The sequence below is a fragment of the Carcharodon carcharias genome, chromosome 5 (assembly GCF_017639515.1).
Source record: "Carcharodon carcharias isolate sCarCar2 chromosome 5, sCarCar2.pri, whole genome shotgun sequence".
Lineage (NCBI taxonomy): Eukaryota > Metazoa > Chordata > Chondrichthyes > Lamniformes > Lamnidae > Carcharodon > Carcharodon carcharias.
The window spans coordinates 172,956,105-172,980,720 of NC_054471.1; the positions used below are offsets into that span (position 1 = coordinate 172,956,105).

General features: G+C 40.1%; 1 protein-coding gene across 2 annotated transcripts in view; it reads right to left on the bottom strand.

The window, feature by feature from the left end:
* The window catches only part of rock2a (rho-associated, coiled-coil containing protein kinase 2a), a 239,694-nt gene that overhangs the window by 92,320 nt on the left and 122,758 nt on the right, over positions 1-24,616 (bottom strand). For both annotated transcript variants that reach the window (XM_041187906.1, XM_041187907.1), the window contains exons 8-10: positions 15,271-15,362; positions 7,568-7,727; positions 2,965-3,028 (exon numbers count right to left, since the gene is read on the bottom strand). In XM_041187906.1, coding sequence (XP_041043840.1) covers positions 2,965-3,028; positions 7,568-7,727; positions 15,271-15,362 — 316 coding nt within the window. The remainder of the gene's footprint in view (positions 1-2,964; positions 3,029-7,567; positions 7,728-15,270; positions 15,363-24,616) is intronic.

The window sequence follows — 24,616 nt, forward strand, 5'->3', positions numbered from 1 at the left end:
CTGTCTGATACCTAACAATACTCAATGCTCAAGACTCTCAAAAGAATATTGAAGATTATCTAATGCTCATGGAGCTATAAATCCACAAGTAAACACTTACGAACATACATACCTATGAAATAGGGGCAGAAGTAGGCCATTCGGTCCCTCGAGCCTGCTCTGCCATTCAATAAGGTCATGGCTGATCTGTTGGTGTTTCGAATTCCACGTTCCCATCCACCCCGATAACCTTTGATTCCCTTGCCTAACAAGAATCTTTCCACCTCTGCTTTAAAAAATATTCCCTGACACCGCCTCATGGGGCAAAGTGTTTCATAGCTGCACAACCCTCAAAAAAAAATTCTCATCTCTGTCCTAGAAGGGCAAACCCCTAATTTTAAAACCCCTAGTTCTGGATTAAACCACAAGAGGACATCCTTTCAACATCCACCTTATCAAGATCGTTCAGGATCTTATATACAATCAAGTCACCCCTCACTCTTCTAAACTCCACAAACAAGCCCAGTTTATCCAACCTTTCCACATACGACAACCCGCTCATTTCAGGTATCAATCTAGAAAACCTCCTCTGAAGCTTTACATCCTTCCTTAAATAAGGAGGCCAAAACTGCACACAGTACTCGAGATGTGGTCTTACCAATGCCTTGTATAACTGAAACATAACATCCTTACTTTTATGTTCATATAAAAGCAGTTTTAATTACTTGCCGCACCTGTATATTAACCTTTTATGACTGGTGCACGAGAAACCTAGATCCCTCTGCACCTCAGAATTCTGAAGCTGTTCTCCATTTAAGTAATACTGTGCTTTTTTGTATTCTTCCTACCAAAGTGAACAACTTCATATTTTCCCATCTGGCAGATTTTTGCCCACTCATTCAACCTATCTATATCTGTGCGTCTGCAACCTCCTCATATCCTCTTCACACCCTACTTTCCTACCATCTTTGCATCATCTGCAAACTCAGCTACCATGCCTTCACTCCCCTCAACTAAGTTATTGACATAAATTGTAAAAAGTTGAGGCCCAGCACAGCTTCCACTCGTCACATGCTGCCAATCAGAAAAAGACTCATTTGTGCATACGCTCTGGCCAGCCAACCAATCTTTTATCCATGTTAATATGTTACACCCTACACCATAAGCTTTTATTTTCAGCAATAACCTTTGAAGTGACACCTTATCAAATGCCTTCTGGAAATCCAAGTACAGCACATCTACAGGCTCCCATTTATCCACAGCACGTGTTACTCCTTCAAAGAACTCCAATAAACTGGTTAAACACGATTTCCCTTTCACAAAACCATGCTGACTCTTCCAGATTACCGTGAGATTTTCTAAGTGCTCAGCTATAATCTCCTTAGTGATTGATTTTAACATCTTCCCCATGGCAGACTTCAAGCTAATTGGCCTATAGTTTCCTGTTTTCTGCCTCCGTCCCTTCTTAAATAGGGAGGCTATATTTGCTACTTTCCAGTCTAATGGAACCTTTCCAGAATCTAGCGAATTTTGAAAAATTAACACCAACACATCTACTATCTCGTTAGTCACCTCTTTTAAGACCTTAAGTCGATCAGGACCTGGAGGCCTTTCAGCCTGCAGTTCCATCAGTTTACTCAGTACTGCTTCCCTAATGACTGTAATTTCACCAAGTTCCTCTCTCCCTTTCATCTCCTGATTTACAGCTATTACTGGAATATTTTTTGTATCTTCTATAGTGAAGACAGAAGCAAAATACTTTTCCGTTTCATCTGCCATTTCCTTATTATCTATTAACTCCCCATTTTCACTCTCTAGAGAACCAACATTCACTTTGCTTACTCTTTGCCCTTTTAAATGCCTGTAGAAACTCTTGCTATACGTTTTCACATTTCTGGCTAGCTTCCTCTCATACTCCAGTTTATTTCTCCTGAATCACCTTTTAGTCATTCTCTGCCGCTCTTTATATTCTGACCAATCATCTGACCTGTCACACATCTTTGTGCAGTTATTTTTCCTTAAGTTTAATGCTTTCTTTAACTTCTTTAGTTAACCACGGATGGTGAGTCCTCCCCTTAGAATTTTTCTTTATAGTAGGAATATACTTATTCTGGGTATTCTGAATATCCCTTTAAATGTCTGTCACTGCTTCTCTATTGATCTATCCTCTAGATTAGTACCCCAGTTCACTTCAACTAGCTCAGCTTTCATGTTCACATAGTTGTCCCCATTTAAGTTTAAAATACTAGTCTTAGACCCACTTTTCTCCCTTTCAAACTGGATGTAAAATTCAATAATATTGTGGTCGCTGCTACCTAAGAGTGCCTTTACTCTGGGGTCATTCATTAATCCTGTCCCATTATGCTTTCAAAAAAAGTCAAGAAAAAATGCCATCAATTTTCAGTTTCCTTTTCCTATTCCTGCTAATTTTAAAATTTCTCCAGCATCCTCTCCCTTTCCACAGGAAAGTAGCAAGTGTTGATGACATCAGCAGAGCAACTGGCTTGGAAGAGTTACTAGCAAATAATATGGAAAGTTGAATTAAAATTATATATTCGTTGTAGACTGAGTCAGTAAATGCATGATATGGTAGGTCCTGCCTAAGGAGATAGGCATTAATGTTTATACAATCAATAATCTAACAGAAAAAGACAGGCACTCTCGCACACCCTGAAAAAAACATTCACATTCACTGGTTCTTACAAGGGGTCCTGTAGGAAATTATTTCCTCTACCATTTATAAAATGATTTCAATACTATCAATAGGTATTAAAATACTTAGCAGCATTATTGCTGATTGCTGCCAGGCAAAGGTCCTAAACATAATTTAAGAATATTTCATAAAAGAGCTAATTACTAAATACAACTTAAGTTGTGTCAGATAAACTAGATTTAAATAGAAAGTCTGTTAAATTATATCAACACTTGAATAAAAATCATCTAGCATTGTTGTACATGTTCATTATAAACCACATTTGCACCCACCTCAATTTTACTGGGTAAATTGGGCTCATTCTCTTTATACGATGCAGGCGAGTCACTTAGCAATCTGCGGGAAAAACAAAACTCTTCTATTCAACATTTGACAATTTCTGCAGTCATTCCAATGCACTTGTTTTTAATTAAAGCTTTCTTGATCTCCTGCGGCTCAGTGACTTTATTAAGTAATGAGCTGAATCATAGGGAAGGTTTTTTTAAAAATTATTCATTTAAAGAATGTGAGCATTGCTAGCAAGGCCAACATTTATTGTCCTTCCTCAATTGCTCTCGAGAAGGTAGTGGTGAGCCAGCTTCTTGAACAGCTACAGTCTGTGTGGTGATGGTACTGATAGGGAAGAGGTTCCAGGACTTTAACCCAGGAAGCGCAATCATTTTCCAAGTCAGAAGTGAGAGAGGCTTAGAAGGGAATCGGGAGGTGGTGGTGTTCCCATTTACCCGCTGCCCTGGTTCTCCTTCTCTTGTTATTGAAGCTGCACTCAATCAAGCAAGTGTATAATATTCCATCACACTTCTGATTTATAACTTGACAGCAGTTTACAGGCTCTTGGAAGTCACTCCGCAGAATGCCTAACCTTTGAACTGCTCTTGTAGCCATGGTATTTGTGTGACTGGTCCAGTTAAATTTCTAGTCAATAGCAATCTGAGGATATTGGGGTTAGGGAATTTAGCTTTGATAATGCCATTGAATGTCAATGGGAGGTAGTTAAACTCTCTTTTGTTGGAGATGGTCATTGCCAGGCACAGTATGCCACACATGTTGCTCGTCACTTATCAATCCAAGCCTGAACATTGTCCAGGCCTTGCAGCACGTGAGCACAGACTGCCCCTGCCCAAGGAGTTCTGAATGGAATTGAATATTACAATCATCAATGAACATTTCCACATATGACCTTATGCTGGAGGTTATTGATGATTGGTCCTTAGTCCTTAATGAGGCAGCAGAAGATGGCTGCCCAAAGACATTTCCCTGAGTAACTCCTGCAGCAATGTCCAGGGACTGAGACAACATCCTGGTGGCCTCCAACAAAACCAACCACCTTTCCTTTGTGTTAGGTATGACTCCAGCCAGTGAAAATTTTTCCCCGACTCCCACCAACTTCAATTTTACTAGGGCTTCTTGATACCATGCTCGGTTAAATGTCACCTTGGAGCCCAAGGCAATCTCTGTCACCTCACCACTGGAATGAATCTCTGTTGTCTATGTTTGGACCAAGGCTGTAATGAAGTCTGGAGCCAAGCAGTCTTGTCAGAACCCAAACTGAGCATTAATGAACAGGTTATTTTGCTGAGCAAGTGCCACTTGATAACACTGCCTAAGCCCTTGTTTTGCTGATGGGGTTATAATGGACTGGATTGGATGTGTCCTGGTTTTGTGGACAAGACAGACCAGGGCAGTTTTCCACTTTATCTAGCATATGCCAGTGTAGTAGCTGTGCTGGGACAGCTGGTTCTGGAGCACAAGTCTTCTGCAATGCTATCAGGATTCTTTCAGACCCATAACCTTTGTTGTATCCAGTGCCCTCAGCTGTTTCTAAACATCAAACGAAGGGGAACAGCTTCACTGAAAACTGGCATTTGTGATGTTGGGGACCTCAGTAGGAGATGGAGATGGATCATCGACTTGGCACTTCTGGTTGAAGATGTGTGCAAATGTTTCAGCTTTGTCTTTTGCAGAATCAATTTAGTTTGAGTGAGAAGGGCTGAGCTGGGGCAGTGGTAAATGTACTAAAATCCGTCTGACATAGTCAGCGGGTGGGGGTGGGATTAGTGTGGAGGAAATTATCCAATGTAAATTGCTATGCAATTGCATCCGATGGTAGTGTATCATCACTGCAGACAAAATAGACTGCTGACATTCATTCTAAACACAAACATGAACGATTGGAGAATTCTGGTAACTGTTATTGTAATGACGAGGGAAGCAGATTCATTTGCATTTTTTTAAAAAGTAGAGTTGGATATATCACATCAAAAAGGAAAAACATGCAGGCCTAGGAGTAAAGAGCAGGGAAGAAGGACTCAAGGGAGCGAGCCCCATTTTTTGAACAATGGGGGTCTCGAAGGAATTGCCCACAGCTTGCTCAAGCACTTGTGTGGCAAATTCCAACTGATGCCATATTGATACAATGCTGATTTGATGCCAGCTTTGAGTTCAACACTTCATCTAATACACTCTCAGCCTTGCACAGCAGGAAGGATCCCTCCACTAACTGCTATTTAAAGAGGTTAAGTCTGATTACAGGTTAGTCGCTGGTTGATTTCTTCAAGCTATTATTCTGGCTCTTCAAGAGTTAAGTGTTTAATTATTGTTGTTTAATGTTGAAAGCATTTACAGTGAGCAGTGTGGCAAGTGCTCAAAAACCTTTTGTCCATTTCTAGGCTTCGACACAAACCAGTTGCTCCCAGGCATGGGTGCCCTGTTAAGTCTCCCCCTTGGAATACGGTACAACTTGGAGAATGAACCAAGGTTACACAGGGTGGAGCACAGCAAGCTTCTAGAAGGGTTGGGGGTAGAGGTGGAAAAGGGCACCCAGGAGGTCATATATTCAAGGACCTATTCTCCTATTTGAACTATAGCAAGGACATTGTGCTTCAGTAAGGACGCCCTGGCTGAAATCTCATCACCTGCTGCAAACTCAGCAAACGACAAGGGCTGCATGGCCAGTGGCTAAGGTGTTGACCACATCGGTGAACCTATAGTGCACCTGGCTCCTCCCAGGCAGCAGATAAGTAAAGCATCTTGCAGTTTTCTGTCCACTGTGAAGGAGGTCACTGAGACTCTATTCAAATGAGACAAAACTAAATTTCATCCTCTCTTTCCAGAGAGGAGCAGGTGAAACAAGCACCTAATAATTGCTTGCCAGCTTCCCCAAGCTGCAGGGTTGCATTGACTGCACACACGTCACTTTGTGGGCACTGCACATCAATTCTGTCCTATACCGGAACCAAAAGATATCCCACTCCCTCAACATTCAGCAGGCGTGTCGCCATAGGCAGTAAATCATGCAGGTCAATGCCCAGAATTCTTAGAACAGATACATGCCTTCAATCTGTGACAGTGCCTGCTATGTTTCAACTATCAAGATAAACCAAAAGATGGCTATTGTATGGCAAGGTCTATACCATTGACACATGGCTGATGACTCCAGTGTGCAATCCATGTACACAATGAAAGCATACTGCCTACAATATGTGACTGACATGCTGAAACAACTAACTTGCTGCATGGACTGCTTTGGAGGAGTCCTACAATATCTTTGCAAGCCTCATAGCCACATCCACATCTCACACCCTGCCAGCTAGTCAACCAAAACAGTCACATCAACCAGATAGATTGCTCGGCAGTTACTGACACATTTTCCTCTCTCCAGTTAACTGCTGCTGCCAACAGTTGTGCACCACCTTGTTCTGCAAGAGTGTGTATATGGGTGGGGTGAAGCATATGAACATTAGATATGAGCCCTCATCGATAGAGATTGTTGGTAGGTGAGTGATGAGTTGATTGAGCAACAGCTGAGGCTAATGGTGCAGTTGGGAGGGCAAGGCAGTTGAAGATGCATTCTCTGATCTTGGCCATATGTGAGGTCACTGGCCATCTTGCATCCAGGTCCTTAGGGCTCAACTCCTGGCATTGACCTCCGCAGCCATCTGCTCCCACAGGCTTCTAAGCACATGTTTGGAGGACCCCTCTGCAGATACAATTCATCTCTTCTACTTTCCATCAAAGCTTCCACTGCAGTGTCCAAAAACATTGGAGCACACACTCTCCTACACTGTGCCATTCTTAACTGTTTCCCAGATCAGCTTAATTTCTTTCACAATTACCAGCCCAATCCCACCACAACGCACCTTCCCATTATGAGACACTGGCTTTTTTTTTAAGCAGGGCAGGCTAGCTTTAACTAATGCTGGGAAGAAAAGATTCTGAGTCCCCTGTTGATGCATGCAGCCAAGTACAGTTCAGTTAGCACTGACTGCATGCAGCAACTATTTAATTAAGTAGTTTAGCATGAAGTTAACATGCTACCTGCATGACATTGAGCAACATGGGTTAACTGTGCATCGCCGTAACTGTGCCTGTTTTCAGTAGATATCCAATTTTGTTCCCAGAAATTGAAGGTGAGAGAGAGAAAATTTGCTTGAAGGAAAGTCTGCATTCATCAATAAACTAACTTTTTGATTTAGAGTGCTGCTGGCAACCGGCGCCTACATCCACACTCACCCTGCATCCCAACAGCACACTGCAAAATGATGCAACCTTTTCAAGATTTGCAATGAGTATACCATGTGCCAAGAAATTCAGTTTATTTCCAATTACTTTAAATAAAGACTGTTGCACTTCTTATGTAAATATTTTTATAAAAGCAATTGCAATTATGCAATGAAGGAGATGCTACAGGAACACAAACTACCGATGGAATTTTAAATTCTCAACAAAAAATTTACCAAGGAAATTCTAAATGTAAATTTAACTCAGTGAAGACAAAAAAAGCAATGCAATAAAAAAAACTAAACAGCTAATCCATCCCACACGATCAAATAAAATCTCTATTTCGTTTAAGGTGCAATGCCAAAAAAAAATACTTACTGGCTGTCTCTGAAATAAGTGAATCCTACAAAAGGTAACTGGTTCCCAGCAAAGGCTTTTGGGGTTGGAAATGTTTCCACTTCTCCTTTATCATCTTCAATATCATCAAAGTTACTTGTATCTATGTCACTGCTTAATTCAGGCACAACAGGGGCAGCAGCTGTGTGTTACATAATTGGAGAAAAATAAGAAGTATCAGCTATCGTTTCTTTTTCACATTAAATCAGTGTTATATTGCTCATAAGCTATAGGCCATTCATATAAATTAAAAGGTTGGTATTTTAGAGCAATGCCTGAAATCTGTTAGATCTAAAACATTTATTTAATAGGACCTTATTACCCTGTTTTACTTCAACCATGGAATATGCTAATTGACGTCGCACTCTGATCATTTAAAAATATAAATGCAGGAAACTTCAAGTTTTACTTCTGGTTTCTTTGGTAAGCCCAGCATTTGTTGCCCATTCCCAATTGCCTTTGAACTGAGTGGCTTGCTAGGCCATTTCAGTGAGCAGTTAAAAGTCAACCACATTGTTGTGGGTCTGGAGTCACATGTAGGTCAGACCAGCTAAGGATGGCAGATTTCCCTCCCATTAGTGAACCAGATGGATTTTTACAACAGTCGGCGATAGTTTCATGGTCACCATTACTGAGATTAGCTTTATATTCCAGATTTATTACCTGAATTCAAATTCCACCAGCAGCCGTGGTGGGATTTGAACTCATGTTCCCAGACCATTAGCCTGGGCCTCTGGATTGCTAGTCCTGTGACATTACCACAATGTCACCATCTCCCTCCTCTGTCAAATTTGAAATTTAGCAAAAAATCTAATGTTTGCAAATTTAATAATCACCACTTCAGAATTGCAAATGCTTAATTTGTATTGTAGTTCATTTTTCCCAATTGATATAAATCAGGCATAACAATACATTTCAAAGTCACCGAATTTGTTCCTGATCACATCACATCTACATGTCAAAAATCACAGGTAAGCAAAAGTGACACATTTCTACTCAGAAGAGTAGCTGAGGAGACAGGGACCAAAGCGGAATTAGAGTTGAAGAACATTGCAAGATCATAGATGAGGCAAGAAATCAAAAGCTAACTAAATTTGGAATATGTGTGGGAAGTCTTTTGAAGTAACCAAGGAGATCAATCTATAAAAACAGATGCACACTTTGTCAGAAATTCTGCTGTAGGCATCCTAAGTGAAGGGAAAACTAAAAGTCAAAGTTAGTAAATCAGGAGACAGAAATAAATGCGTGAGTAAACCATTAGAACAAGACAGGTTAGGCAATCCCAATAAGCATTCTTTATACAAACACCCAGAGTATAAAGAACAAATTGAATGAATTTAACTTGGAAGTTTATGACTGAGACAGAGTTGCAACAGGACTTGGAACGAAATATAACAGGCTAAAATGTCTATGAAAAAATGGAGAAAATGGTAGAGGGGATGACTAGTCTTAGTGATTAAGGATGATATCGCTTAAATAACAAGAGGATATAACGAGGGGTAAGCAGGCAGTGTGGTATTTATGAAACAGTAAAGGATTTAAGACTCCAGTGGGAGTTGCACATATGCCCTCTGGTAGCAGCTGTGAAGTAGTAGATTGCATAAATGCAGAGATTAGTCAAGGATGGAACTGAAGGCAGAATGGTTTTAATGGGGAACTTTAACTTTCATGTAGATTGTGATAAGCTGATAAACTTGTATCAGAAAGGTAGTGAATTTCTTGAGTGTATTCAGAATAATTGTCTGCGACAATATGTCCTAGAACCAATGTGGGGGCATGCCATATTAGATTTATGAGTAGTGATCCAGATTTAATTAACAGCCTAAGTTACATTTATGTAATCGCAATCATAACAATCGAGTTCAAAGTGATTTTTGAAAGGAAGAAACATGAAACAGCAAAGATTGTAGATTTAGGTACAGCTGACACCAATGGAATGAGAGAGATTGCCCACAGTAAATTGTGAGATAGAACCAGTTTTCACCCTTAAAGGATCTACTTAACAAAAGCAGCAACCATAGATGACTGCTGAGATAAGGGACAAAACCAAAATTAAAAGACAAAGCATACAAAAATGCAAAAAATAAAAGGCCTTGGCAAATAGGAAATATACAAAGAACAGCAATGGGTGGCAAAGCAGATAGTAAGAGCTACAAAAAGGAATTTGAAATAAAACTTGAAAGTGATGTCAAAACCAGACCAAAAACGTTTAAAATTATATTAGAGAAAGAGGTGGTCAGGAGCAATGTGGGTTCCTTGAAAGCTGATAACACTGATATTGTCAAATAAGGAAATTTCAGACATGTTGCGAGTTCTTCCAATTCAGGAATCATTCTTCCAAATTGGAAAAGTGTGTCACTCCACTATTTAAGAAAGGAGAAAGAGGGAAATCAATATCTCTTGTTGTGGAATTATTAGAGTCTATTATTAGGGATCAAGTGACTGAACACCTTGAAAATTTTCAGCTGATCAGAGGGAGCCACCATGGATTTGTAAAGGGTAGGTGACTGAATTATTTGAAGAAGTGACTAAAATAGTGAACAGGGGAGTGATGTTGTTTACATGGACTTCAGAAAGTATCTGAAAAAGTCCCTCATAACAGACTGTTAGCTAAAGCTGAAGTATATGAAATTGAAGGCAAGTTATTGCTCTGGTTAGGAAATAGGCTGAGTGACAGGAGACAGGGTAGGTTTCTGACTTGCAGGATGTGGCTAGGAGTGTTCAACAAGGATCTGTGTTGGTGTCTCAACTGCTCATGATATTTATCAACAACTTACACAATGGGATAGAGAGCCACATATTCAACTTTGACAATGATACAGAACTAGGTGGCATTGTAAGCAGTGCAGATGGAAGCATAAAATTATGAAACGACATTAAAGAGAGTAAGCAATTGGGCAGAACTGTGACAAATGGATTTCAATGTAGGAAAATATGAGGTCTACTACTTTGAACCTTAAAAAGGATAGCTCAGAGTACTTAATAAATGGTGAAAAGCTAGAAACAGTGGAGGTTCAAAGAAACTTGGAAGTCCAGTACATAGATCATTAAAATGTCATGAACTGATAAAGAAAATAATCAAAAAGGTTAATATTTAGAGGACAAAGTGGTAGAATTTATGCTGCAGCTATACAAAGGTCTGGCTAGACCACAGCTGGAACACTATGAGCAGTTCTGGGCACCAAACCTTGGAGGAAGTGCAGAGTAGATTTACCAGACTGATACCTGGACTCCAAGGAGGGATTACATAAAGTAGGATTGTATTCCCTGGAATTTGGAAGATTATAGCATGATTTAATCAAAGTTTTCAAGATACTAAGGGCAACAGATAGGGAAAACCTATTTCTATTGGCTGGGGAATCTAGGACAAGGAACGATAGCCAACAATGAGACAGACCTTTCAGGACTGAAAGTAGACAACACTTCTATAAGCAAAGGGATTAGAAGTTTGGAACACTGCTCTGCAAACAACAACTTGATGCTTCATTAATTGTGAATTTTCAATGAGAGGCTGATGCATTTTTGTTAAGCGAAGATATCGTGGCATACGAGGCAAAGGCAGGCATGTGGAGTTAGGTCGTGTATCAACCACAATCTCATTGAATAGTTGAACAGACTTGAGGGGTGAAATGGCCTACTCCCATTCTTATGTTGTCCAGCATAAGTTCTAAATTTTGTGAAACTGATCTGTCATGTGTAGCCAAAAGAGGTGCTCGATCAAACAACTTTACCCTTAATTTGCCAGTTTAGTGAATCGCAATCTCCTTTAGCTACAGTAATGTGTCCAATTGAGAGCTGAAATATCTGATATGGACTAGAGTCAAACACTCAGGCATGAGCATTCAACATTCACTGAAGTGTTCAATTCTTTTAAGAGCCTTCAAAATTCACCCATTCATTCGGAAAACATTATTTGGAAAGCAACCTGACCAATGGTAACAGGAGTACATCTTGACTGGGAATACTGAGAGCCATCAACAATAGCTAAGTGTACATGAAGAAATCTTATATAATTAAACAATGAGGTTGCACATCCATTTAAAGTAGTCTTCAGATGTAATGAGTGAGATATGACAGGTCCAAGAAATAATCATAAGCACAAGTCAAAACCAAAACAAGTCAAAACCAAAACAAGTCAAAACCAAAACAAGTCAAAATCAAAACAAGTCAAAATCAAAACAAGTCAGAAGCTCTTACCATATTTGAAAATGAAAGTTACGGAATTTATTCATTTATTATATTTAATACAATGAACACAACAGAGCAAAAGCATCAACTTTACCATCTCCATTTCTTTTATTACATCTCCACTGCCAACAAGTCTGTCTGGAGGAGGAATGGGTGACCAAAAAAAACTGATAGAAATAGACAGTTTGAGACTTTTTACTTATTATTAGTAAAGGAATTGCTCAGGCAAAGGTCATAAAAAATTGCGGATCCTTTTTTACTACCTGGAAAATAATGCAAAATTTAATCTGAACACAGCTGCTTTAAGCTATTTTACATTTAGTGTTCTTACATTTGTCCTACACATTAAGATGGACATAGCCAAATCCAAAACTTATTCTTAGATAGTCAATTTCATTCCAGCTCCATACAGACACTGAACAGACAATACTTTTGGACCATGAAAAATTTGCTTGAGGTCAGATGGCATCAGGGACAGCCAATGGAATACTAACACAAGAAAAGACATTTGAAATAATGTATTATCCTCAATTTCATAAAAGGCTAACAAATAAAATTTTTCTGAGCCTTCCCTTAAATCTCCATTTAATGGTTCAGCATTCACCTCTGGTCTCAGAATCCATTTCCAGTGCACACTGAATGTCTGAAAATTTAGTTTAAGTACAGTATCCTAAATTTGGTTGTTTCTTTGCAGATTGGAATTTAACAAGTTACTTCTTTCCCCTTCATTGCTTCACGTAATGCTAAAGTCTTCAGGCTTTAGTAACAAATGAATTATCACTTCATTTTTATTGGGAAGAAACATCTAATATGCGGAGTGATTTCTGTTGAAAGTGTTCAACATAAAAGAAAGCATCTGTAGCAAGTGCATTTAAAATTTTTCAAACTTCAGATCGTGTTCCCCTCCAAGTATAGTCACTCCAAAAATATCACTGTATCAATCATCCTGGTGAGACTTCATGGGAAATAATGGAAGTTGCGAATATCAAGCAGTCTAGGAGGTCCTCGTTGCTTGAAACCACCATATGGGTTGGCAATCATCTACACCCTCAGCTTGTAATGTGATTTCCCAAAGTCCTACACCTCTAGAACAGTTTTCAAGTAGATTCGAAGTTGGAACCCTCACAGCTTACTGTGGACCTGCTCCAGGATTTGTGGGGCAATCACCCTTTGTAGATAATTAAAGGATACTTATGCCAGTGAAATAATTTTCTCTTTTAAAATTAGCTACAATTCTTCATACACCAACTATAATAACAAATGCACTTTGGAGGAGCACAAATTCAATGAACAGCCTCCTTTCATCGTGCAATTTCTATGATTCTAAAATAGTACATCCCACTAGTCCTCCCTTTCTCATTTAGTAAATGATAGTTTCAAATGTTATCCATCAATTATGATATGTTTGAACCACTGCATCATTTTCAGTGCAAACAAGGCTCAAAGTAAAACAAACAGATTGCATCATGGAACCAAGTCCCTCTTCAACTAAACATGGCTATTTGCAGCAGCAGTTGAGATTACTTTCAGTCAGAAATCCATTCTTCATTTTCCATTGTAAACTGTTGCACTCGGATTTGTGTCACCACTGCAACAAACAGAACCTACTTCAAGGGTACACCCAAACTATGTCATAAGTCCTCTGCATACACTGACAATGGGAAAAAATAAAACCTTCATTTCCCTACCTAAATATCAGCCAATTTATTTTCCAAAAACTGCAGTTCCCGAACATCTAGTCCTAACAAGCATGAATGTGCATGGGGAATTATATAAAAAAGCCACAATTATTGCATTAAAGATGACCACCAAGTGGTAATTCTGTTCAAATTTTGCACAGATTGAATCACTACACCCACAGGTTTTTTTAAAATCAGCATGAACGTGAATCTGGAAGAAAATGTAAAGTGCTTGATTCAATGCATTTGACCCTTTTGCAATAATCTTTGTAACAGATACCACTTTAGGCTGAACAAGGTAGAACGTTAATGCTGAACAACAGAGCCACATTAAAAAATCTTTAACTTATTTCTCCACCTGGTTTAATTTACTTGCCGCCTCTCACAATTCAGGAGGCCAGCGCTGAACTTCATAGTATAATCAGTGACATTCTTGGAATGTTAAGCCCTTTAAAAGATCAATAAAGTTCTTAGCTAATGCAGCGCGAATACAGATTTGGCCAAAGCTTCATACAACAAGTTTATTTTTTTCATACAAAAAAAGTTCACTTTTCCTCCAAAAATACAAAAAAAATGCAAATGCTGAAAATCTGAAGTGTAAGCAAAAATGCTGGAAGCACTGAGCAGGTCTGACAGCATCTGCACAAAGAGAGAGAGAGGGGAGAGGGAGAGAAAAAACAAGTTAACCTTTCAGTTCTGTGGTCTTTCATCAGGTCACAGACCTGAAATGTTAACTCTGTTTCTCTCTCTCCACAGATGCTGCCAGACCTGCTGAGTGTTTCCTGCAATTTCTGTTTTTATCCTACTTTTCCTCCAGCTCCATTATACTGTAGTAGCATTTTAATTTACTATTTAAGCAAAATCTAAAAAGGAACCTGCAGCATGGAGTTGATTTCAAGCTTTTTTTGCTTAGAACATTGTTTTAGAATAGTAAGCATTCTCATGCTGTCCAATATATGGATCTATCTTTTATTAGTGTTTCTACGTTTGTGCTGTAATCTTAGAACCACTGATTACTTTAACAGTTAATTGTGATCAGGTTTCTGACAAGTTTGGTAATGTTAAAACAACAAATATTTGTTGATGAGGAAAACACTTTCAAACAACATAATATTCAAAAACTGAAAATAACAAATGACAATAATTTTTGAAACATCATATAATCAAGTCTAATACACCCAAAGAGCAAAACAGTTCCTCTAAAATATCTGCTTCTTGTTCAGTTGACAGAATTATTTTAGAACACACAAGTTACAATAAAAAAAGTTTATGATTGTGATGCACAATGTAAAAATGCAACTTTTAACCAGAATTGCGGCATAATAAAATTAAAGAATGGACCTTCAAAACATGATCCATAAACCTAGGAGAATTTGGAGGTATTCTCAGGTGTCCACAAAAACCTGTTTGTCTAATCAGATTTCTATATCTGTTGTCTTAATAGCGTGTTATTTCTGTCAGTGTATAAAAATAAAAGTATGCTCTGCAACATTACTGCACTCCTTTGGCTTCTAGATGCTGCCATTCAGAAATTAAAAGAGGTTGTGAGCATCTCCACATTTAAAAGGATCTCCAGCATAGAAAAATTTGAAAATCACTGCATTGAGATAAATGTTAAACAAATTGCTGCTTTAGTTCATGAATAGCTTGTCGATAAACACATTCAATTTTCATTGAAGGTTTTCAAAAGGGAAAGTAGTTATTTATGCAAGCCAGATTTGACTATATTACTCAGTTGTATTTTTGCAATTTAAACATAAAATATATATTCTCAACATAAACCACATCATAAATAAACAGTATCTATAAGGTACTCACCATCACGAATGTTGTCCCATGTCCACTGATCATTTTTGAAGAAAGGGTGACGTTTGATTTCTTCCACTCCATTTCTCCCCAGCCGCACCTCCCTGAACATTGAAATAAATTGGAGTAATGAGGTATATACAAATTAAGTTGTTCTTGCCACTCAATTAAAAAATCCTCACTGATGAATTCTTTTCATCATTTTTTGGTCCGTGCTAACTGCTTCTGCTTTTTGGTTAAGTATCAACATGGCTGTAATGCTGCATTCTGCCACGTGTGGAGCAGACCCATTTAAACACTGAAAACTTTATTGGGGGAGGGGGGCTCAGAACACAGCCAACAAAACAGCTGCCAGAACTTCAGAAGGTGCCAAACTATCACAATATCTTAGATTACCTTCAGCTGCTACTAAGATACTTAAATTGAGAATTAGGTAGACGATCAAAACAGTTCCAGTCTTAGATAATTAGCTATAAAATGCTCTTATAAGAAAGCAGAAATAGGCTGCATTACATTTTAAAATGTAGAATTACAGGAAAATCAGCTGGAATTTATTCAGCCCCATGGGATTAAAATCTGAATTGCCAACTTGTAGATGTAACGTGAGCAGCTGTTTCAAATATTTCCAGTCCTAAATTCAGTATAAACAGGAAACTACTCGCACGTGGTAAAAGCGCTCCTGAGATTTTTCTCAAAATCAATCTCGGAATTGCACACTAACGCTAAAGTTTATCTCCCCTCCTCAAATATTAACAAATTTTTTACTTGCATGCTATTTCAGAATGTGACACTTGCAAATTAACTATTTAACATTGTATAAATGCTATTATTTCTAACTTGTTGATTTTCTTATGTATACAACATCAGTAATGCAGATCCTGCTTAATATATTGCAAAATGCATTTTCTATCACCCGTAAAAAGGCTTTTTTTTCCCCCTCAGTGCATTAGAGCAGCAAGGCCGATACTTTTCCCAAGCAACTACTTTCACTGTAAACTCAGATAGCGGGTAACCTGACTATCAGGGAACACATAATACAGTTCAAATTATCATGTTCTTGTCTAATATATGCAGATGAACACATAAATATGAATCATTGGACAATAATTAGTGACAGAATTCCCAGGGAAACTTTCTCTTCCCCAGCTGAAATTACAGCGCCCTTATCTCTAGCCAGGTTGAGATTTACTGAATCATAATAAGCCAGGGATAAAAACAGGTACATATGGTTCAGGAGTACAGCATGTAGTGATAAATTCTAATCACTGAGTGAAGTTAGTTGCCTTTTCATAAGATTAATGCTAACAGTCCAGAACAGGACATCGCACAGCATGCCCAGTTAGTTAAACATTTTCCTGCACCCTCAAACAATTTTTCTCCAGCGTTGCTGCAAGTATAAGCTGATAACAGAACATCTGGGACCTCGGTCAATGATGAGAGAGACAATATGTCTCCTTAACCAATGAGATTTAAAGATTGAAAAATAAACAGATTTAAAAGAGGGGTAAATTCAATGTCAAATCAGGTACAGAAAGAGAAGGAAAGGAATAAAAATAGAAAATGCTGGAAATACTCAGCAGGTTAGGCAGCATCTTTGTAGAGAGAAACAGAGTGAAAGTTTTATCAGAACTAGAATATGTCACAGATCTTTTTAACAGGTTTAAACAAACAGAGCAAGAAAGGAGAAAAGAAAAGGAAAGTCTGTCGTAGAGTGGAAGGCAGGAGTGATTAAATGACAAAAGGGTGTTGGAGGCCAAAAGTAGATTTAGATGGGCCAAAAAAAGAACAAAAGATGGACTTAAAGGAGTTAAGTGATAATAGCATAATGATGACCAAAAAATGAAAGCAGTGGTAATGACTTGAAAGCGCTGAAATAACGTCAAGTCTGGGAGGCTGTAAAACATCTTAACAAAAAGCTTCTGTTCAGTTTCACTGGAACATTGTAGGAGGCTGAGGGCATAGCGATCATAATGGGAGGGAGCAGAAAATTAAAATAACAGGTGACCAGAAACACAGGGTCATGTTTGTGGATTGAATGGAGGTGTTCTGCAAAACAATCACTCAATCTACATTTGGTCTCCACAATGTAGAAGAGAGCACATCTTTGGTAGCTAAATTGAAAAAGAGCCAGAAAAAAAATTTTTTTTGGATGAAATTTAACATTTGAAAAATCTCCAACAACAGCTTGTGGCAGGTCATAATTATCATGGTCTCTCTTCCTTGCTGCAAGTTGCAGGCCAAATGACAATTAATAATGATGTGCGTTGTCCACACACCATTAACAGCAAATTCTGGGCCAACAAAGCACATAGGCAAACATCTTCAGCAAAAAGCGACTTTGCATTATTCCTTCCAATACAAGCATCATTTTGTGCTTTTGGAAACAAAGAAGTTGCAATTCCCCACTATTTGAAAACACAATAGACTCAAACCTCTTCCTCCCATTCCTTTCCCCCAATAGAAGTCATAACCAAATTTGTATTTGTAAAATAAATAGTTTGAATGGCACTAAACTTCTGAACTGCATTTTACAAATCTGCATGATTGGGGAGGGAAGAAATGGATCAAAATGAGAGCAACCCTATTAAACTAAAGAAGTCATGGCATATTAAAAAACCATATATGTAGTCATATAAACTTTGTCATTTTATAGTAATTACATCCTTTGTATTTGTCCAACATTTATGATTATACTTCAGAACAAATATTCAGTTAGCACTCCACTACATTTATGCAAAAAAGTCGGAACATTTTTTAAAAATGGTTCATTTTAACTCAAGTCAATATCTCAAAGCTGACTTCAGTTAAATTCTGGTTCTTGTATTTCATTTCACACAGACCAATTACATTGAAAAAGGCTCCTCAATGCCACACTCGATCAAATGTTGTCTTAATGTCAAGGGCAGTCATTCTCACCTCGAGTTCAGCTCTTTCATGCATGCTTGGACCAAGCTGATAATGAGGTCAGGTGCCAAGTGATATTGGCGGAAACCTTACTGAATATCGAAAAGCAGGTTACTGCCGAGTAAGTGCTGCTTAGTAGCCCTATCAAGGACACTCTGCATCACTTTCCTTATGATTGAGAGTAGACTGATGTGGTGGTAATTAGCCAGATTGGATTTGTCCTGCTTTTTATGAACAGGACAAACACGAGCTATTTTCCACATTGTCAGGCAGATGCCGGCATTGTAACTCTACTGGAACAGTTAGTTTGGTAACAGGTCCTCAGTACTACTGCTGGAATGTTATCAGGGCCCACGGTCTTTGCTTTATCCAGGGCCTTCAGCTGCTTTCTGATGTTGGGTGGAATGAATCAACTTGGCTGAAGACTGGCTTCAGTGGTGCTGGGCAAATCAGGGAGAGGCTGAGATGGATCATCCACTCCCGTACTTTTCGCTGAAGATATATGTCTCCCTTACGTAGCAGTGTATCGCAAACTGTGAAATGTTGCTTATATCTCCAGCAGTAGCCTTGAAGGAGCTAAGCGCATAGAAATCAGAGTCAGTTTAATAGCCACAGGCAATGTGATCCTTGCTTTGTTATGAGGTTAGAGCTGTAGCTGCAGCAGGTGGCAGATTTCAGTCACAACCTCATAAGTTAAATACAGACATTTCAAGCATTGGCCGTTGCTGAAGTTCAATTAAGAAAATTGCGACCTCAAGACCCTCTCTGGATATGGCCTTTAATGACAGTCCTTCTCCCCCTCCTCTCTCATCTGACAGCTTGCTCTATGTGGCACCATTTCATTCTTGGTCCTATTCAATTCCAAGAGAAAAGCCTCCCAGACCACAATGCCTGGAAACAATTGATTTCTGCATGAGCTTAAACTACCAAAAAAGTACTTCAGCACCAGCCAAGCCTTTCCCTGTAGACTACTGAAACTTCAGACAATGAGACAAAAGCTACCAACATACTGAACTGCACAAACAATCACAAGAAGAGATCCAATAGCTAACCTGTAGGTTAGCCCAAGGAACGCAAGGCAAAGTAGCAAGCCTATCCCAAAATTGGTGCAGAGGCAGGAAGCAAAGAGTAACGTTCAATGGGTGCTTTTGAGACTGGAAGGTTACTTTCAATGGGGTTCGTCAAGGCTTGGTACTTGGTCCCTTGCTAGTTGTGGTATAGATCAATGATTTAGACTTTTTTTTATATTTGTTCAGGAGATGTGGGTGTTACTGGCTATGTCAGCATTTATTGCCCATCCTTAGCTGCCCACGAGAAGGTGATGGTGAGCTTTTTTCTTGAACCGCTGCAGTCCATGTGGTGTAGGCACATCCACAGTGCTGTTAGGGAGGGAGTTCCAGGGTTTTGAACCAGCAACAGTGAAGGAATGGCGATATAGTTCTAAGTCAGGATAGTGAGTGGCTTGGAGGGGCACTTCCGGGTGGTGGTGTTCCCATGTGTCTGCTGTCCTTGTCCTTCTAGATGGTAAAGGCTGTGGGTTTGGAAGGTACTGTCTAAGGAGGCTTGATGAGGTTCTGCAGTGCACCTTGTAGACAGTGTACACACCGCTGCCGCTGTACATTGGTGGTGGAAAGAGAGTGTTTGTGGAAGGATTGCCAATCAAGCAGGCTGCTTTGTCCTGGATGGTGTCAAGCTTCTTGAGTATTGTTGGAGCTGCACTCATCCAGGCAAATGGAGCGTATTCCATCACACTCCTGACTTCTGACTTGTGCCTTGCAGATGGTGGAAAGGCTTTGAGGAGTAAGGTGGTGAGTTACTCGCCACAGGATTTCTAGCCTGTGACCTGCTCTTGCAGCCACAGGATTTATATGGCTAGTCCAGTTCACATTCTGGTCAATGGTAACCCCCAGGATGTTGCTAGAGGAGGATTCAGCGATGGTAATGCCATTGACTGCCAAGTGGCATTGGTCAGATTCTCTCTTGTTAGAGATGGTCATTGCCTGGCACTTGTGTGGTGTGAATGTTACTTGTCACTTGTCAGCCCAAGCCTGGATATTGTCCAGGTCTTGCTGCATTTGGACATGGGCTGCTTTGGTACCTGAGGAGTTGCAAATGGTGAACATTGTACAATCATCAGCGAACATTCCCATTTCTGGCCTTATGAAGGAATGAAGGTCATTAACGAAGCAGTTGAAGATGGTTGGGCTGAGGACACCACCCTGAGGAACTCCTGCAGTGATGTCCTGGAACTGAGATGATTGACCTCCAACATCCACAACCATCTTCTTTTTTGATGGGTATGACTCCAACCAGCAGACAGTTTTCCTCCTGATTCCCATTGAATCCAGTTTTGCTCGGGCTCCTTGATGCCACACCCAGTCAAATGCTGGTTTGATGTATAGGGCAGTCATTCTCAACTCACCACTGGAGTTCAGCTCTTTTGTCCATGATTGAACCAAGGCTGTAATGAAGTCAGGAGCTAAGTGACCCTGGCAGAACCCAAAGTGAGCACCAGCGACCAGGTTATTGCTAAGCAAGTGCCGCTTGATAGTGCTGTTGATGGCCCCTTCCATCACTTTACTGATGATCAAGAGTTGGCCAATGGAACAGTAATTGACTGGGTTGGATTTGTCCTGTTTTTTTGTGTGCAGGATATGCCTGGACAATTTTCCACATTGCCGAGTAGATACCAGTGTTGTAGCTGTACTGTAACAGCTTGGCTAGGGGCACAGCAAGCTCTGAAGCACAAGTTTTCAATACTATTGCTGGAATATTTTCAGAGCCCATAGCCTTTGCAGTATCCACTGCCTTCAGCTGGTTCTTGATATCTCATGGAATGAATCGGATTGGCTGAAGACTGGCATCTGTGATGCTGGGGACCTCCGGAAGAGGCTAAAATGGATCATCCACTCGGCAGCTCTAGCTGAAGACTGTTGCAAGTACTTCAGTCTTTGATTTTGCATTGATGTACTGGGGATCCCCCTCTTTGAGGATGGGGATATTTGTGGGGTCTCCTCCTCCAGTGAGTTGTTTAATTGTCCACTACCATTCACGACTGGATGTGGCAGGACTGCAGAGGTTAGATCTGATTTGTTGGTTGTGGAAATGCTTAGCTCTATCACTTGCTGCTTATGTTGTTTGGCACAAAAGTAGTCCTGTGCTGTACCTTCACCAGTTTGACACCACATTTTTAGATACATCTGGTGCTGCTCATGGTACATCCTCCTGCACTCTTCATTAAACCAGGGTTGATCCCCTGGTTTGCTGGTAATGGTAGGGTAGGGTATGTGCTAGGCCACGAGGTTTCAGATTATGGTTGAGCACAATTCTGCTGCTGCTGATGGTTCATAGCGCCTCACGGTTGCCCAGTCTTGAATTGCTAGATCTGTTCGAAATCTATCCCATTTAGCATGATGGTAGTACCACACAACACAATGGAGCGCATCCTCAATGTGAACACAGGGCTGTGTCTCCTGAAGGACTATGCAGTGGTCAATCCTACCGATATTGTCACGGACAGATGCATCTGCAGCAGGCAGGTTGGTGAGGATGAGGTCAAGTATGTTTTTCCCTCTTGTTGGTTCCCTCACCGCCTGCCACAGGCCCAGTCTAGCAGCTACGTCCTTTAGGACTCATCCAGACCGTCTGTCATGGTGCTAGCGAACCACTCTTGGTGATGAACGTTGAAGCCCCCCAACCAGAGTGCATTCTGCACCCTTGCCATCCTCGGTGCCTCCGCCAAGTGGTGTTCAACAGGAAGGAATACTGATTCATCAGGTGTTTGGGGGGTGGGCGGTGGTAACCAGTTGGAGGTTTCCTTCTCCATGTTTGACCTGAGGCCATGAGACTTCACTGAAGGACCTGAGTGAACCAGGAGCGCTTTTAATGAGAATCAACAATGGTTTCATAGTCATCAATAGACTTTAATTCTAGATTTTTATTGAATTCAAACTTCACCATCTGCCGTGTTGGTATTCGAACCCGGGTCTGTAAAGCATTACCCTGGGTCTCTTGATTACTAATCCAGTGCCACACCACTGCCTCCCCTAATATATATGAAGTATGGTCAAGGAGTTTGCAGATGATACAAAGATTGGTTGTATGGTTGATAATGAAGAAGAACTTGTAGCTTGCAAAAGTCCTTGAACATGTTATGACCTCTCAAATCCGTTTGCATCTTTCCTGGAACTCCATGTATGAATCCTTCCAATGAGGCTGCCGCCCTGCCACAGTCCCAAAGCAGCTCTTACCAAAGTCACAAATTACATCCGATGTGACTAGACAAATGTAAACCTTCCCTCTTCGTTGACCCATCTGCAGCCTTTGACACAAATGACCACACCATCTTCCTCCAACGCTTCTCCATTTTCATCCAGCTGTGTGGGTCTGCTCTCATGTGGTTCCATTCTTATTCATCTAATTGTAGCCAGAGAATCACATGCAATGGCTTCTCTTTCTGTTCCTACACAACTTACTCTGATGTCCCTCAAGCATCAATCTTTGGCCCCTCATTTCTGATCCCCATGCTATACCTTAGCACATCATCTGAAGGCATGGCACTAGTTTTCATACGTATGCTGATAACACCCAGCTCTACCTCACCACCAACTCTTTCAATGCCTCCACTGATGCTAAATTATCAGACTGCTAATATGACATCCAATGTTGGACGAGGAGAAATTTCTGACAATTAAGCATTGAGAAGGCTGAAGCCATTGTTTTTGGTTCTCTCTTCAAACTTCCTTCCTGAATGACCAACTCCGGCCCTCTCCCTGGCCACATTCTGAGTTTAATTTGTTCACAACTTTAGTGTCATATTTGACCCAGATGAGTTTCTGACCTCGAATTCGTGCCATCATCAAGACCGATTATTTCCACCTCAGATTGCTCTCGACTGCACCCAAAATCAGTTCATATGCTGCTGAAACCCTCAGCCATGCCTTTGTTACCTCGAGACTCGACAATTCCAATGCATTCCTGCCTGGCTAGTCTCCCACTTTCTGTCCTCCGTAAACTTGACGTCAGCCACAATCCACATCTGAACTCGCAGCAAGTCTCATTATTTCACCCCGATCTACATTGGCTCCCAGTCAAGCAATATCTTTATTTCAAATTCTCATCCTTGTTTTCAAATCCCTCCATGGTCTTCCCATTCCCCCACCCTCCCAACCCACCCCCCTCACTGTAATCTTCTCCAAATCCCACAACCCTTCGAGATATCTGCACTCCTCTAATTCTGAACTCTTGTGCATTCCCAATCATAACTGCTCCACCATTGGCAGCCATGTCTTCAGTTGCCAAGGCCCAAGCTCTGGATTTCCCTCCCTAAACTTCTCCAGCTCACTATCTTCCTTTCCTCCTTTAACTCACTCTCTTAAAACCTACCTAGTTAACCAAACTTTTGTTCATAAGGTCTAGTTTCTCCTTATATGGCTTGCTGTCATACTTTGTTTTATAATGCTTCTGTGAACCACCTTGGGACATTTTATTATGTGTTATTAGATGTCACTTTTTTTTGTACAGTTATCAGGACAACTCCACAAACAACACATGAAAACTGAAAAACAAAGGAAATCTTATTTTACAAATTATCATAAAAGAGGTAGCCATTTAATTCCTGCAGGATTTATACTGTTGACTTTCTAATCAGAATGTCATTGGCAGAATGTTTTACACAAGGATCAGTAACATCATACAGCTTACCAGTGAATTATAACTATAATCAGACCTACCAGGATAGTTCGCTCATTGGTTCTTGTTTAAATATGTTCTTTTCTGGGGATAAAAGGTTACTTAGTTCTGGTACCCATCAAAGCAAAGGACCTCTGCACAAAATTACTTTATCAGACCCAAAATCAGAAATAAGTGAACCAATGTTCAGATATGGCTTGATAATTTGCAGCACAGAACTCCCTGCACACTGCCTGAACAGTTTTACATCTGAAAGCAATTATGCAAGAGCTTGCAGAAGAACCAAACTTCCTCTGACAAGATGCATCCAACTAACATTGTTCTCAAATATTAAATTAATCCCATAAAGATATAGAAATTTATCACTCCCCAGTGGAAGCAAAACTACCAGCTGCAGCAGGCTGTCAAGTTGTTTCATTTGTGCAGCAGAGGATGAGAAAGCTTCAACTATTAACCCTCCATCACAATATAATTCTGAAAAGGAAGTAGGGAAAGGGGAGACAGTCCACTTGCTTTCAATTTAAAACAGAAATGTAACGTGACTTTATGAGCTGTTTGATTTTTAAAAGACTACCAGTGATTATTTGATTCAAGACAACAGCAGAAATGAGCTCATAAATGGACTTTATTTACTGTGATGACTAAAAACCTGCGGTATCCACTATGCAGTCCACGGGTCACTTGCCCTTCCTGCAGCCTGCTTAACAACCATCCCGCTTGCCACTTCTCTCAGTTTCCACCCTGACCCTCCCACTCAAAGCAT